The sequence below is a fragment of the Lycium barbarum genome, chromosome 12, assembly GCF_019175385.1.
Source record: "Lycium barbarum isolate Lr01 chromosome 12, ASM1917538v2, whole genome shotgun sequence".
Lineage (NCBI taxonomy): Eukaryota > Viridiplantae > Streptophyta > Magnoliopsida > Solanales > Solanaceae > Lycium > Lycium barbarum.
The window spans coordinates 86,378,525-86,395,093 of record NC_083348.1 but is presented as its reverse complement, the minus strand read 5'-3'; the positions used below and the strand labels follow the sequence as shown (position 1 = coordinate 86,395,093).

Here is a 16,569-nt window from a genome sequence, read left to right as displayed (position 1 = left end):
AGTCAAATCATAATGATTACAGAAAATGGGTACAAAATCCAGAGTGTCAAATGCATATTTCCAAATCAGACAGAATGTGTACAGAAACATATGTCATATCATATCCGATCCCTGCCACGGGACTCGGCAGACAGAACGTGGTCACCCTCCCGACACTGGTGCCACAATACAGAGGAATCAGAAAAGGGGGCGTGGCCCCGTATCATAAAATGTCATATCAGAATGGCCATAACAGATCAGATCAGAATAGGCGGACATGGCACATCATACTCCACAGACCCATGTACGCGTATACCTGCCCCCTCACATCGGGGCGCGGCGAACAATGCAGAGAATTACGCTTGACAACATATCCTGGCCCGGGCTCAGTGTGGGAAACATTGGGACATCCACGAATGGAGTAGTGAGAGACTAATGCAATTTAAAAATATAATAAATGTTTTCAAAGACTCGATGAAGCGTATCAAAGACAAACAAATCCAATGGGGTCAGACGGAATCATAATAAATGTATTTCGGATATCATAATAAATTACAGAAGTATAACTTTCCCGAAGTCATTCCGAGTGTCAAAATAATTTATAATATTTAACAGAATATTTAAAATAATATTCGTTAAGCGATTAGTAAGGTAATTAAAACATTTCTTTCAAAAATCGCTTAAAAAGGAAGCTTTAACACATTAGGGGCAAAACCGTAAATAGCGGGCCCGCCTTGGGACAAACAAGGCGGCGGGCTCAAATTGTGCCCTCTAAGCATATAGTATCACCTAAAAAGGTTATACAAACATTCTATGATTTTCTGAATAATTTAGAGCAAAATTGCATAATTTCAGAAAAAGCGTATCAAAATGGTTCAATTCTACTGAAGGAAAAACTGAAATTTTGTCTTGCGGATTCCGAGGGCCAAGAGGTCCTTCGAGGCCCGGATCCGACCCTAACACACTAGGGGCATGCCAAGGGAAGAATTGGGGTTGCTTTACATACCTTTCGCGCTCCTTAAGCCTTTCCAAACTGACTTCCCGTTTCGTCGAAAAACTGCAATTGGTCAAGTTTACCAATTGTGAATTATTAATGCCATTATTTCAACTTTAAGCATATTTGGCTACCGAAATTTCGGCAGCACTTCCCCTATACATATGACACCCCGAGAATTCAACTCGGCTATAAATCATCAACAACAACCCAAACGACAACAACAATATCAACAATGAACATTAAAAACACAAATATCCTTCAACTAGTCATTTTTCTCACAAGTTGACATAATCTTCAATTCAACCCAACTTTCAACTAAGATCAATAATTTCATATTCAACAACCATCATGATCATCACCATATAGTTCTAGAAACATTTCATATCGTTTTCCTTAAGATATACACTCGATATACATGATATACAATCTTCCGCCAAAATCATAACTTATGCAAAACATCAAATCTTTGGCATACAACTTCATAACAAGTTTCCAACTTCCAAATTCATCAACCATAATCATAATTCACATCTTAACAACTTCATTTCCATAATATCACAAAATTATTCTAAAGTGACATAATCATCTACATTCCAACTTCAACCAAAATTCATTCAACTTTCATTCCCAATATAATTTCCATCATAACCACAACTAGAATGCAACATAAAATTCAACTCATATATGTATACAACATATATACACCCATGGCTACATATATATATACATACCCACTTTGCAAACTTCCTTATTTCCATAATTTCTACTCATTTCCACATACCACAACATAAACAAACCTTCATAACATAAGAAAAAGGAATTGATTCTTACCTTTTTCTACAAACTTCTTCACTTGAACAAGTTGTCAACTTGAAGAAATAAGTGCTCCTTCTTCCAAAACAATTACACCAAGTTGTAGAGGACACTTAATTTAGTAGGAATTCAACAAGAAAATAATTTTAGAGGCAAGATTTTGAGGGGTGATTTTTCTATGGCCAAACCCGAAATGCCCTCTTTTTGTTCTTGTTTTTCTCTTGTTTTTCCTCCTATTCTTTCTCTTGAAAGTTCTATGGAATTTGGATGATTAAGTGGTCTTTTATTCATTGACCACATGACTTAATTCCATGGGCTTGGATCCTTTTTATGGACCATGGCCGAATGGCTCCTCACTTGGGCCTGAATTTTTTTTTTCATTTTTTTGGGCCAACTCGGTTGGTCCCGAGTTGGGCCTAGCCCACTGACCTTTCGACCTTAAAACGTTCATATCTCCTTGTACCGACGTCACCTGGGAACCCACGACCTATGGATGGAAAGCTAATTCAATTATCTACAACTTCTATTTCAAGGTATTTTCGAAATTCCAAACTTACAATACAGTTTTTGCCCCCCAAAGTCAGGTCACCCGAAAACGTTTTCTTAAAAATATTCGTTTGGAGGGTTTCCACTTTGATTTGGTCCAAAGGTACTTCATGAGTTGTGTTTAACTTTACATATGCGATTCATATGACTTTTCAGATGTTCCAAAAAAAATCTCGGTATGTGGGCCCCACCCCAGCAGATGCTCCGAGGTTCAAAAATACGGGATATAACAAGTCTAAAGTCCAAAATCTATAAAACTGAAATCCTTACTCGGCCTCTATATAACAAGAAGAACAATTATAATGGGTCAAAAAATCGATCTTCCCTTAATATTAACTAGTACATGTTTTCCCCATAATGGTATCCGAAGAACAAAAAATGAAAGAAAATGGAAAAACTACTTTAATCAAGAATACACTAAACAATTAAAGTTTTCCAAATTTGTAACTTCAAATGACATGTTGACCACATCAGAAGCAGATTACTTGAGCACTTGTTATTGTGAATATAAATTTCATGCTAATCTAAATGATCAAACTAAGAGGGATCTTTTACGATGTAGAAAGGTAAATGATTTGGAAAATTCATCAAAAACATGATAAACTTTTCATTATGTTGATGCGCTTAGTGAAGTAATAGTGTACAAAAACAGGGGGAAAATAATAATAACAAGCAAATCTCAATTTCAAACTAATTGAGTTAGAGTCTACTATATAAATCCTTATTGCTTCATTCAGACCCATTTTTTTCTTCCAATACAATATTTTTATCTTTTTAACACATAGGGGTTTCTCTAACACCGTTACCAATGTATAATACCAAAAGTACTAAGCCTTAATACCAATTAACTAATATCATTTATGTGAATTGTTTTTCATTGTATTCTATTTTTCGTTAAGCATGCACGAATTTTGAGATATTATAGGCACTTTGAAATAATTTTTTCGGTAAGGTTTAGGTCATTCTAGTCCATTATTAACACCTTTAGTCATCACAATGTCACATTTATGGATCGGCGTATTTGGATGTCGACATATATTGGATATGATCAAATCATATCAAACAATCTTTTATTACCTTATGTTTTATATGTGCATGCTACTGATATTGTCTGTAGTGATCTGTCTCTATCTCTGCTATTATCTTGTATGACCATATATCCTTTTTCACATTCACATTTTTATGACATTTGTTTTATGGATACGTTGGGCCTTAGAAGCACAATACTCACTCACATGTAACATTATTGTTCTTACAATCGTTCTATAGAATTGGCTTGTAGTAATTTCTTCTCGCACAACACCACCACAGTGCTCCTTAATTAAAGCCATCCTATTCTTCAATTCTATGTGTCACATCTTACATTTACCATACTATTTTTCAAAAACACGACGCCTAAATATTTAAATCGTCTACGTTTAGGAACCACAATTCCATATAATTTCACTTCAACTTCATTCTTCTCAAAGGGACTAAACTTACATGTTAAAATGTATAGTCATATCCTACTCCTGCTCACCCTAAAAAATTTTAATCGTTAGTATTTTTCCATAGTTCAAACTTATGATTTACTTCCTTGCTAATTTTAACATTATATCTTCTGCAAATAGGTTGCACTTGAAACATCATGTTCTATACCAACATTTGCTTATTCATTATAAAGGTCAACACAAACCAATTAATGGAGTACGGAGCCTAAAGGGTATAAAAATACACGGTATAAACCAAAAGGGGTAGCCTTTTTAGTTACAGACCAAAACGGGTATAACGTGTACCAGTCCACGTTATACCCCAATTTTTTTTTTCAACTGTCAGACTGATCACGGAAAAATTAAAAATAAAATAAAATTAAAAGATATAACGTGGACTGATCCACGTTATACAAAATTATTTGTATAACGTGGATCAGTCCACGTTATACCTTTCATTAATTTTTCCCCAGCGTTTTACAAATAGTTTGTAAGACGTTGCCTCTATTTAAATCATATTCGGCTGTGTTTTTAATAAAAAAAAAATTATTGATTTTTTTAATTTTTAAAGCATATAGTTAATTTCAGTGATTAACTCAAATAAATATTTCAACACATGCAATAATTAAATATGTGTTATATATGCGAACAGAAATAAAAAATAAAATATAAGTTAAATAAACGTCACACATTAACTGAGTAGTAAATGTTAAATTACATACTAACTATTAAACGGCACAAGACATGTTATATATTCTTGGAAGATTACATAAGGAAATAACGATCGTACAACTTAAGAAAAAACATAAAAACCAACAAGTAGCAACAACTACTGATTTCTGTCGGGGCAGCGATTCTTGTTATGACCTGTTTGTTTGCACGTACTACACTTTCTAGCCATGCGAGCAGGAGCTATATCCATTTCATTCCTCCTTCTAGTTGTAGTCCGCACTCCTGAACCCGAAGTAAGTTTTGTTTGAAAAAACTTAGTGTTTGACTGTAAGGTTATTTTAGTCAACTTTATATGTCGAGAAAATTAGTCAGCTTTATTTTCAAAAATTGAAACCACAGAAGTGAAATTGACATTCACAGCTACATTATCCCGAGATTTTTACGTTGAAATCTATTGAGTATCATCATATTATAAGTAAATAAAACTGAAAATTTCACGCCAATTTGAAATTGAATGGGATAAAAGGTGTTTTTTTTTAAAAATCGGCTCGGCGTCCGCGTAGATCTCAAAAAAATACGCAAGTTAAAAAAAAACGCATAAAACGGACGTCCGAGCACAAAGTTATGACCATCTAAAGTTTGACCACTTTACAACTAGTTTTTCAAACAAAACTTACTTCGGGCACCTTTTCAACCCCTAAAATGACGATCCGAACGTCTACGTATCCTTGATGTATTGAGCCTACATTATTGTACGCAGAAAAAAATATCAGGTTCTATATAAAATATTGACGTTTCGGAGTCTTGACACACGACTAATCATTGGTGAAAGTATGGAAAAAAACACTAAGGTTTTTCAAACAAAACTTACTTCGGGCACCTTTTTTTTAGTGCTCGCTATAGCGCAGTATTTTACTGCGCTATGCAAAAAAAAAAAAAAACTTTTGCGCAGTAAAATACTGCGCTAAAGCACTTAACGGCTCCGTCTCCGTAAAACGTTGGGAAAAAATTAATGAAAGGTATAACGTGGACTGATCCACATTATACAAAATTATTTGTATAACGTGGATCAGTCCACGTTATACCTTTTAATTATTTTTTTTAATTTTTCCGTGATCAGTCTGACAGTTGAAAAAAAAAATTTGGGGTATAATGTGGACTGGTACACGTTATACCCGTTTTGGTCTGTAACTAAAAAGGCTACCCCTTTTGATTTATACCGTGTATTTTTATACCCTTTAGGCTCCGGACTCCCAATTAAGGCATATCGTATATGTAAACCCACAGTTACTGAAAACTCCTCTACATATCCTCTTCATTATTTCCACACTCGTGACAACTCCTCCGTCAAAATCTTTGGTCGTTTATGTATTTGATATGAATTTCTTTCTCATCTTCTTCTCTCGTAAAGTGGCTGAGAATGAATAATTCTTCATAATTGACATTATGCATTGACGTTGATTGACTACAATTGTATATGAATACAGTATTAGGATACAGAGATGTAATTCTTTTGGCGTGGAAAACCTTCAGCATGCCTTTCCAAACCATATTACTACTTTAATATGGTAAAAGTGTTGGTAGTTTAAAGACAAATTACAAAAAATGGTGGACTGAAAATAAAAAGTCATTAGCATTGAACTGAAATTTTCATGTTCCATCTTATTCTCCATGCATAGTTAGAGGGGCAGGTTATATCTCTGCCTGTAGCACAAAAAGCTATGGACGAGCAAACTCGATGAAAGAGCAAGAACAAATTCAGCAAAGAACATATAAATATGCAGTATTGTAGTGCTAGGCCGGTATAACAAAAAGTACTTTTTGCTTTTGTTTTTATCATTTGTATCCAGAATTAAGTGGTCTGACTAATTTTGATTCACGTCGGTTATTGAAACATACATAAAATCACATAAATGAGGTAACGGTACAACTATTTTGTATAGGAAGGCTACTGGGTTCACACTCAGATAATTCAGAACTTATACTGCATGAGACTCATGTAGCACGTAGACATGCGTGGACTCGCCCATGCACGATTATCCATTCAGGAATCCTAGTACAAGTTTTGATCAAGGACTGAGATAGTGGAGATTCTACCATATTGATACAGCTCAGAGTCGAAGCACAGTTAAAAAAGCAATACATGAATGATATTTAGTTAAACGAACCAACAAATGGATGCCTTCGCTATTTAAGCATTGACAAAAATTTAAGAAGATATCGAAAAGAATCAAAAGTCATTACCGCACATGGATAAGGCGTTCAAAGAGTAGCAAGTTCGAAACACTTTCTCAAACTTTGATCTGTTTTTCTTTTACATTTATCAAAAATGGAAAAGGATATAAAATAAGTCCAAATGAGACAAATACCAAAAGTGACACCTATGAGCTAACAACTGGTAGAATATTTAAAACAGCAGAGCTGATGAGTATACATTCATAAATAGTGCATACACAGTTTGTTTAGAATGGATTTACTGTGGTTGTATTTTGAGATGTTAAATTAAGGTGATGTCACCCCATGCTAAGATAAGTTTATACACAGTTGGTACATGGATCAAGGTTCTTGACGAAGGTCCTCATCAAGCTCAGATTTACCATTTGAGCCCCCAGAACTGGGGCTAACAGCATTTTCTAAGGATGCTGAATAGGAGAAGCTCCACACAGAAACACAATTTTCATCACCTAAGCAAGGAAAACACAATCATATTTAGAACTTTTCATGTTAACAGGACACAAATGGTTTTGTAATCAAGCAGACAACTAAATAACAAAGAACAATTCAAAAAACGCAAACAGTAACTTGATCTGAGCAGATGATTTTAAGCATTTTAGTGTCAAGGAAGGGAAGCAAATAGGACTAAGAAGTATGGCAGCACATCTGTTTTCCAAAAAGAGGTAAACAGGACTGAGGAACTCGACAGATCAAAGCATCGAAGGAGAAGATATGGCATGAACATTGAAAATAATTTACTTCAGACAAATACAGAAGTGAACACATATTACTCGGGCATTATTCCAACAATATGGGGTGAATGAATTTACCAGTAAGGAGCATATCCTCGTGGGAGTCATCTAAAACTCCAAATCTCCTGTGGCCTGATGAAGAGGCAGCCATTGGCAGGAAGGGATGAAATGAAAAACCATTAACCGTGTCTGAAACAGGATAAGCTGAGTAAGAAATAGAAGAAACTAGGTGTACCTTCTCCCAACTTATTCTTTCTATGAACATAATGAAGTACCTGATGCAGCTCGGAAGCTGGATACCCACTGTCCGGTTTGAAGATTATAAATGTGAACTGAGCCATCCTAGATAGACAAACAAGTACGAAAGATGAGATCTTGAATCGCATTCCGAGTTCCGACACAGAATGCAGCTTTGAGCTAAGCGGAAGATACCTGTCCTCCAGAGCCGAGATGCTGACCTTGAGGTTCAATATCAAAATATATCCGCTGATTGGTAGTTTCTGATGATCTATACATCCTAATTGAATGAAATCAAAACGGGAAGTTTAGAGACTTGATCACTGAAGCACTCAGTCGCAATAAGTCAAACTTACAAAAGTATCATTATAGCTAATTACTGCATTCATGCAAATTGATATTCTTGACATGGATAGTTCGAAAAACTGTGAATATTGGCTGGAGGTTCACTTCAATGTCAAGATAAGATCTATCATTCTCATTATAAAACTGGTTCGGCATGTACGCCAATCTTTTGGAAAAGTTATGGCAACAAGTATTTTCTGCATGAAAACACTTCTTCATGTGTTCGGTAAACAATTAAAGGTGCTTTTAATTTGTAGGGATGTGGAGAGGAAGACTTCTAGTAGAAACTCAAGTTTGCAGCCGTCAACACTTCCTTTCTGCCAAAAACTAAGGCACCATTTGAAAAGATAATTTACCTACAACTAAATTATGCAAGTATTAAACCTTTTTATTAGTTTTATACCAAATCCGCTGCACCTAGCATTTACCAAACTGCTTGTACTTCTTCTAGAACAACTTTATTCTACAAAAAGAGCATCCTCAACGACTAATACACTCCAACATTGGGCCTTAGCTAATTCACAGACAGGAAGACAAGTTTTTTTTTTTTTTTCCGATGAAACAGGCAATTTGAGTACAGCAAGATGCCGTTGTTTATACGGATAAAATAAGAAGGAAGGAAAACACATCAACATTTCCAAAAATTTATCCAACCATCCACACAAGTGGTATTTCTGTTTTACACCAAAAAGACAAAAGAACTAACAATAGAACTTTAGTTTCTAGCCACCAAATTCTCAACCCTTTAAAATCCTACCCACTTGACAGAAAATACAAAATGTAGCATTGCTCCACAACTTCTTCATGCATCTAATATGTTTAATTCCTAGCTGTCCAATTCATCCGCAACAAAGTTTGGTGACATGCAATGAAAAATAAAAGTTGCACGTGTCAACTCCCGTAACTGTCAAAGTAAAATCACAAAAAATAGTAGAAGGTTCACATCACTTCTTACATGAATCGTGCCAACGACAATGAGCCTTCTCCTCCTTAGGTTCTACAGTCAAAATGGCTCACATGCACCACATCAAGAAATGCAACTTTTGTCTGGGCCATAGATTTTGATAATTTCTCAACAAAGATCTAGGATCTTCCCAAATAGATAGGACATAAGAGAAGAATTATTGAAGATGATTCCTCCATACTTTCAATTTCCTAAAATGTCCTACGACTGTACAATCTCAGCAGGAACGGTTCCACCTCATTAAACGCCTAATTCTGTAGAGGTCTTCTAAAGATATGCCCGTTATAAGTGAGAACCATCTTTCTTAAGAACCTCAGCTGCTATGATCAGCTACAATGAAAATAGAGTAGGAACATCATCTTTTCGAGTATTATTTCCGCACCAAATCCCACCAGAATCTTCTTCTACATCCAGCTGCTACAAAGAATCCTATGAATTTTCTGATTCTTTTTATTCCCTTCATGAGTACTTTCCAAGACCTTTTTTTTGAGGAAGGTAACAGTTGTATTACTATGAAACAAAAAACGTAAGCACTCCAAAAAAGGTGTTAAGTTTAGATCTTTACAAACAGCAAAAGGGTATCAAAAACCCTGTCCAAAAACCTATATTCTTATACATTGCCTATCAAGTCAAATAATTAAAAAGAACAGACTAAGACAGTTCATCCTAATTTTCTGGATCGAACTACTAGTGCCTTCAAAAAATCTAGCATTCCTTTCCTTCCACACACTCCACCAGATGCAGGCAGGGATGATCTTCCACCACTCCTCCTCACCGCCTCTCTTCCCTATACTCCACCAGCTGCTTAAAAGTCCCAAAGTAGTGCTAGGAATAACCCAATTTATCCCCAAGATACAAAAGAACATGTGCCACAGATTTAAACTTGTCTTGCAGTGTCAAGAAAGGTGTTCATTGCTTTCAACCTCCTGGTCACATAGAAGAAATCTTGAACAAATCTGGAAACCTCTTCTTTGTAGATAACTTGAGTTAGGCATGCTTTCCTAATCACCAGCCAAACAAAACATGACACCTTCACTGGAGTACTTTCCAAGACCTTGTCCATATGACACCTCTTCAGTGTACTAATATATTGATAGTTCTGCATTTCACATTAATAATTTGATTTTCTTTTATGTCATTTAATATTCAGATGTCACCTAATCCAGGGTGAGGTAGCTTAAGTGACACGAAACATAACACTGAAACAAGAGAAGGCAGATTTCTGCAATTTCTTGTAAATTAGTCTCCAAACTATGCAAACGGTATTTTTAGTGAGCTCATCACTTTCATGTAAACACTATGTATATAGAACCCAAAAGACACTCAAACAACATGGTACCAACTTCCTCTGAAAAGTTACATGCCCTATGGGGCAAAAGAAGGGAAGCTTCGAGCAGTGTGGCTATCAATGAAATATTTTTAGCTTTTGTAGGTTTGGCATCAAAAAGCTTATTCTCTAAAGGGAAAAAAAAAAACAATGAAGAATGTTTGAATCTCATGTAATCATCTAGTATAAGCAGGATCTCGACACTGTCAAGCAATAACCATCTATTCTGCCCTTATGCAAAATAGACCACTTCAGAATATAAAAGCTTCCCTCCAGGAAAAACATCATATGAACATATATAGAGTTATTTTATAGGACAAGGAAGCTGCTAAAGGATTATCACGTTCTAGCAAGTGATTGAGGCGTCTCCTACTTGTGAGATGCAGAAAGAGGAATGTGTTTCATTAGTTTCATTACTGAACAGAAACAGAACCATCCAGCCAATCATTCTAACTTTCCAGTTCCCCGAGTGTCCAATCAGTAGAAAGAAACTTACTTGTAAACAATGTCAACAGTCTTCCGAATGTCCCAGCACAGTATGTAAGGGTCCTAAAACAAGTTGAGATGAACTTGGTCAAACATATGTTTAACAGAACACGCATGCATGACAGGATGGCACTCACATACATGTGACGATAGAGAAGAAGTGAGTCCGAAGAGGAAAGGGTCAAAGTTTAGATCATACATAGACAAGTGAAGGATATCAACAAGTAGCAAACATGCCTTTCAGCTGAACAGGCACAAAATTTATATTTCTCTGGCTGGAGGATACGAAACAGATCCTCTTTTGAAATTATTACTCATGTTTACAAACAGTATACTTAAAAGTCAAGGTAGGAGTTGAATAGTTTGAACTACATGCAAAAGGTCGCAAATATCTGACATAGTTGACATGACGAGTCATCTAGTCAAAGCTTACTATGGGAAGTATATGAGGGTCATCTTGAGAGTGGCATGGGCCTCCTCTCCCTAAACCAGCAAATATCTGAGAACTTTGGAGTGGGTCGACGCATATATTTGAACTCACAGACGAATAAATAACTGAATTATAAGAACAAAACACAGATCTCAAGATTTATGAAACCCACCAACTTTGTTATAGAGAGAGAGAGAGGAGAGAGAGAAGAAAACGTATTAAATCGATGGTAGAAATTAAAGGCAAAGTGGTCAATTCTACAGCGCCTGGAGTCAAGGCTGTTCCGGGTACAGTTTTATAGGTATCGTATAAGGAGATTCGGAGAATATTGTGGGTTCGGAAGAAAGGGATACAAAAACCGAACACCATACACTAGCCAACTTTGTTCTACATTCTCCCTACTAACATCTTTTGGGACTAATTCTACGGTAACACTAAAGTCATAAACTGCTTTCCAGATCTCATTCATCTAAACTCTCAACAAAACAGGAGAAAAATAAAACGAAAAACAAAGCTAAAAGAAGAGATAAGACAGAAGAGTAGGTGCTAGGATCATTAATAAATAGGAAGTATCCAAGTCTGAAATATGGTTACCATTACATATTGATGAATAATCAAACTCATTCTCTTCCATTAATGTTGATTGTGTGAAAGCATTTCTCTGTTTAGTAATAATTTGCAGAAAGAGTTAATGAGTTTTTTTTTTTTTTTTTGAAGTTGGTAACATAAAGTTAATGTGGTTTTATATTTAACTTTTGCGAAAGCAGAGTTGAAAAATGGTAATTGAAGTTTCAATAATTTGGTAAAATCATTGATCAGTAATCGACCTTAAGATTTTCTTCTTGATTGTCTTTTTCAAGTTAAGAATCTCTCATATTATGTGGAGTCATTACAACCTAAATCACTTTCTTGAAGAATTAAGGTAGCTAAAGTGATTTCTCTTTGTTAAACCAAAGATATGTCTAAACTTCTAGTTAACTGTTTAGCACTGAAATAGATCTTTGGTTCCACTCTGCCCAACCCTATCCCAACCAAATAAAAAAACTCAAAACTAAAAGCTTGCACCAAAAAAATGAAATCGACTCAAATGGATAATGTTCTGTGGTCCCAGCTTGTTTTGACTGTCTATCCATTCTGGTTTCTTATCTGCTAGAGATAAGAAAACCAGAAACTCTTTAAGGTGGCAAGTGCATTGTTCCATTATTTATGATGGATATAATGAAATTATAGATCCAGCATTCTCTTTGCAGAGGAAGGACAAAACAAAAGGCCAACCCAATGTTAAATAGGCATTAAAGTAATGAACAGTAATGTACCATCAAATCTTACCTTCCGGCCACCAGTGTACAAGTAGTTTCCGTCTTTTGAGAACTGGACCTAATAAGTGAATGTTATGGTTAAAGAATCATTTGAGGATTTGAGTATAATAAAAACATGCATGATAGCTCTACCAACTTACATGTGTAACCCCACCTTCTTGACCATGCAAGACATAGAGAAGTTCCATGTTATCTTCCCTATGTATAGCAGTAGTTTGGTTATAGGAGCCTGTTGCCAGCAATCCTGAATGGGTTGGACAGAAAGCAATTGAGGATATAATGCCTAAACAGATAAGAGAAAAGGTGTCAGAATAATAGATGTATAATGAGGAATAATTTTGGCACTGAAAGTAGGAGAATTAATTAGCTTCACTGGACTTTCCAGTTTCACTTTGAAATATCTATCAGTTTGATGTGTTTGACACAGATGATTGTTAGCTTATTGTCTTATTCTGGAAAGTGATCATAAAGAGAAGCAGCTCGTGGAATATACCTGATTGCCCTTCTTTATTTCCTTGAAGGGTGGAGTGGTGGGTAAAATCTCTGCCAGGCCGATGAATATCAAATGTTCTTATGGATTTGTTGTAACCAGCAAAGATCCTAATTTGAAAGAATGAAGAGACAATGAAAAATTTCTTTTAAACGTAGCATATTAACCGCTGAAGTACCTAAATAAAGAAAATGAAGCAAATCACAATACCACATAAGAAGTTAGTATTATAGTGCATATGAAGTAAGAAGATACTACAAGAAAAACTGAAAACGCATTCATCTTAAAGTCTATAAAATAAATGAAAAACCAAAAAGGGAAAACCATAGGCGGATCCAGGATTTAAATTTTATGGGTTCAATATTAAGATTTTTAGCATTGAACCCATTATATTTTTAAAGTTAGGGGTTCATATCTACTATTTATTGCAATTTTAATAATTTTTTACACATAAATTTAGTCTCCGCGTCGGAAGTTTGGGGTTCAGTTGAACCCCTACCTTGTAGGCTATATACGCCTCTAGGGAAAACGATCTTTTGTGAGGACAGAGTGACGAGAATAGCAACCACCTAAATCGACAACTAGGCCTCATTATTGTCATTCTAATTATGCTGTCAGAAAATATGGATAGATTACTTTTTCAATAAATCAAAAGAGTTCATTTATGCACTGATGTGTGATACCTATGATGGTATTGTGATCATACATATTGCCTCCCAAACGTCTAGCATTCTAGCCAACCCTCTACACCAGTTGGTATTGTTTTTATAACCGTGGTGTCTAGGCCAACTTGTGCACACCTCGACTAATTCCACAGGATATCTACTATCTCCCACTAGCACAAGCACCGCCACATAAAATGAATCAGAGGTACTAATTATTTGCCAAGTTACTTTATATCCAGATAGGAAATACTACATTTTATTTTCCAAGATAGCTGGAAAACTAATTCTGGATAGCTTCTCTACTAACTCAAAATTACAGCTTGGCCTGATCTCCTGACTAGATTCATTACCCAAGTAAACAGGTTGGGTGGTAATCATATTTGACTAATCTGGAAACATAAATCACGTCCTGTGGAAGTAAACACTTTAATAATCGATCAAATAAGTGGAAAAAGTATTCTGTACTAAACCTAGTAAACTAATGAAAATCAGAGATTATACAGCATCAGTCATTTCTATACTTCCATTCACTGCAAACAAAAATCTATATCGAGTGTGCTATGTTTCTTTCTTTTCCTCTCTTTTAAAAATAAACAAATAAATAACTACTGAGAAATATGAACGAAAAATTGACCAGGTGCCTCTACATGAACAAGTGGACACAAGAGCAAGGAAGGAGACAAGCACTTTGATAAAAGAAGAAATGTTTACTTAGTCCCTGCAGGGTTGAAGGCAATTGAAAAGGCAGCAGTGATCTCATCCATGGCATCATAAGCACGGTATGTACAGCGTAACTGCAACCATCCAAAAAAAGGTAATGTAGGGAAGAATATCTTCCTAGCTAAGCTTGTTGAGCAGCTACACAAGACATGCGCTGCTAGGAACCTATCAAACAGCAGCGAGAGAAAAAAGCATCTGCAAGTAACAGCTTTAAAGACGATGACTCACCTGTCCAGTAGTAGCGTCCCAGAGATGAATAGGGTGATCACGGGTAGTACTTGCAAAAACACATGTCTCTGGACCTGGGTCATGAAAGCAAACTCTAGTTAAATTTTTCTAATCACCATCAATATTACCACAAATAACAAGGCAATTGACATACTTGAAGAAGACATATAAGGATACCAGCAATAGTCATATACAGACTCCCCATCACTCATGACAAGGCTTGCAGCATAAGAATCTGCAAACAATCAGTCAGTCTTACTCACAAACGAAAACATGAGATAGCAAATCATATCAAGTTTAATACTGAACATACATGATCGACAAATTTCCACATTGAAAATAATTACTTTAGCATACTTCCACAATGTTGCTTCACATTCAAACCTAAATAAACTAGTAGCATACAATTTACCTGTATCAGCAGCTGATGAAGAAAAATCAGCAAGCCCTCCACTTTCATCATATGGCCTATCAACAAACCAGAGCCAAATCAACAGAGCAGCTCAATGACAATGGAAATGCTAGAATAACTGAGTATCCTTTTCTACTATGAGCCTCACAGTCAGCCTTACAATAGCACCAAATACTATCTACCAAACAATCAATTAACTGTGTCTCAATCACAAACTCTTTGAGGTCGTCTATATGAATCTCTATATCCATTCCCCTCTATGTTCAAATGATTCATCATATCATGACTATTTCAATACTAGTTGTCAACCTACCACAACCTTTCTCCTTTTTATCCAAGCCTCAACCGAAAAACGCTAAGCTCGCATAGACAGAGTTACATGAAACTCTTATCCGCCAATAAACTTTAAGCCCCACATATCCAATCACAAATAAAATAAAAAGAACTAATTCAAAAGAACTGTATCCATAAAAAGAAAGTACAAAAAAATTACTCCTTTACACTTTACAGTTATTCAAGACTTAAAATTTACTGTTCACAATCATATATATAGTAAAAAAAATGGACAAAACTTACAAGTTAAATAAACAAAAGGTATTATCATCAGAGCAAGTGAGGAATCCAGAACCATCTGGTGACCTGTAATTCCACACAAAAAAGAAAACAACCATGAGACAACATACAAAATATAACCGAGAAAACATGGCATAAAAGAAATGGGGCATAAAAAAAGAATACCATTTGACACCCTTTAAGAAATTATTAGGGTTTGAAGGAGTCTTGAACTGGTTAAAGAAATGATAAGTTCTATATGGGGAAACATCATATTGAATAACAGGCCAAGGGTAAGGTTTATCTGTAGTTTCTTCTACAGCTTCATTTGGGGTTTCCAAATGGTCTACAGCATCTTCATCCATTGATTCTTTAATAAGTTGTTGCTCTGAAGCTTCTTCCTCCATTGATTTACTGTGAACTGTGTTAGCGCCAAAAAAAAGGAAGTGTTAAAGAGGGGTTTTGGGTTTTAGCTTTGGCTGTTTGAGAAAACTGTAAATTGTTATGGATTTTGCTTGGGGTTATTTGCACTTTTCCTCCTATTTTTTGTTGTTGGTCTTCAGTTTTTGCCCTCAAGCAATATTTCCGCAAGGCGTAAATTTATATTTTCGTATCATAATATCCGTCTCACGTTTAAAAGATGAAAGTTGCCGAGATGAGAATGTTGAGATGGATGTGTGGCCACACCAGGAGTGATAGGATTAGGAATGAGGATATTCGGGATAAGGTGGGGGTGGCCTCGGTGGAAGACAAGATGCGAGAAGCGAGATTGAGATGGTTTGGGCATGTGAAGAGGAGAGATACAGATGCCCCAGTGCGGAGGTGTGAGAGGTTGGCCATGGATGGTTTCAGACGAGGTAGGGGTAGGCCGAAGAAGTATTGGGGAGAGGTAATTAGACACGACATGGCGCAATTACAGCTTACCGAGGACATGACCTTAGATAGGAGGGTT

The 16,569-nt window shown here is 35.8% G+C and overlaps 1 protein-coding gene across 1 annotated transcript; it reads right to left on the bottom strand.

Moving 5' to 3' along the window:
• Nucleotides 1–6,744: 6,744 nt before the first annotated feature.
• On the bottom strand, nt 6,745–16,175 carry LOC132622244 (uncharacterized). Its single transcript, XM_060336818.1, has 14 exons — nt 15,804–16,175; nt 15,642–15,704; nt 15,066–15,121; nt 14,808–14,888; nt 14,654–14,727; nt 14,417–14,499; nt 13,044–13,150; nt 12,691–12,833; nt 12,561–12,608; nt 10,812–10,864; nt 7,875–7,959; nt 7,718–7,784; nt 7,521–7,631; nt 6,745–7,160 (listed from the first exon to the last, which is right to left on the bottom strand). The coding sequence occupies exons 1-14, from the start codon at nt 16,022–16,024 to the stop codon at nt 7,033–7,035; spliced, it is 1,320 nt and encodes a 439-aa protein (XP_060192801.1). The 5' UTR covers nt 16,025–16,175; the 3' UTR covers nt 6,745–7,032.
• Between the last annotated feature and the right edge of the window lie 394 nt (nt 16,176–16,569).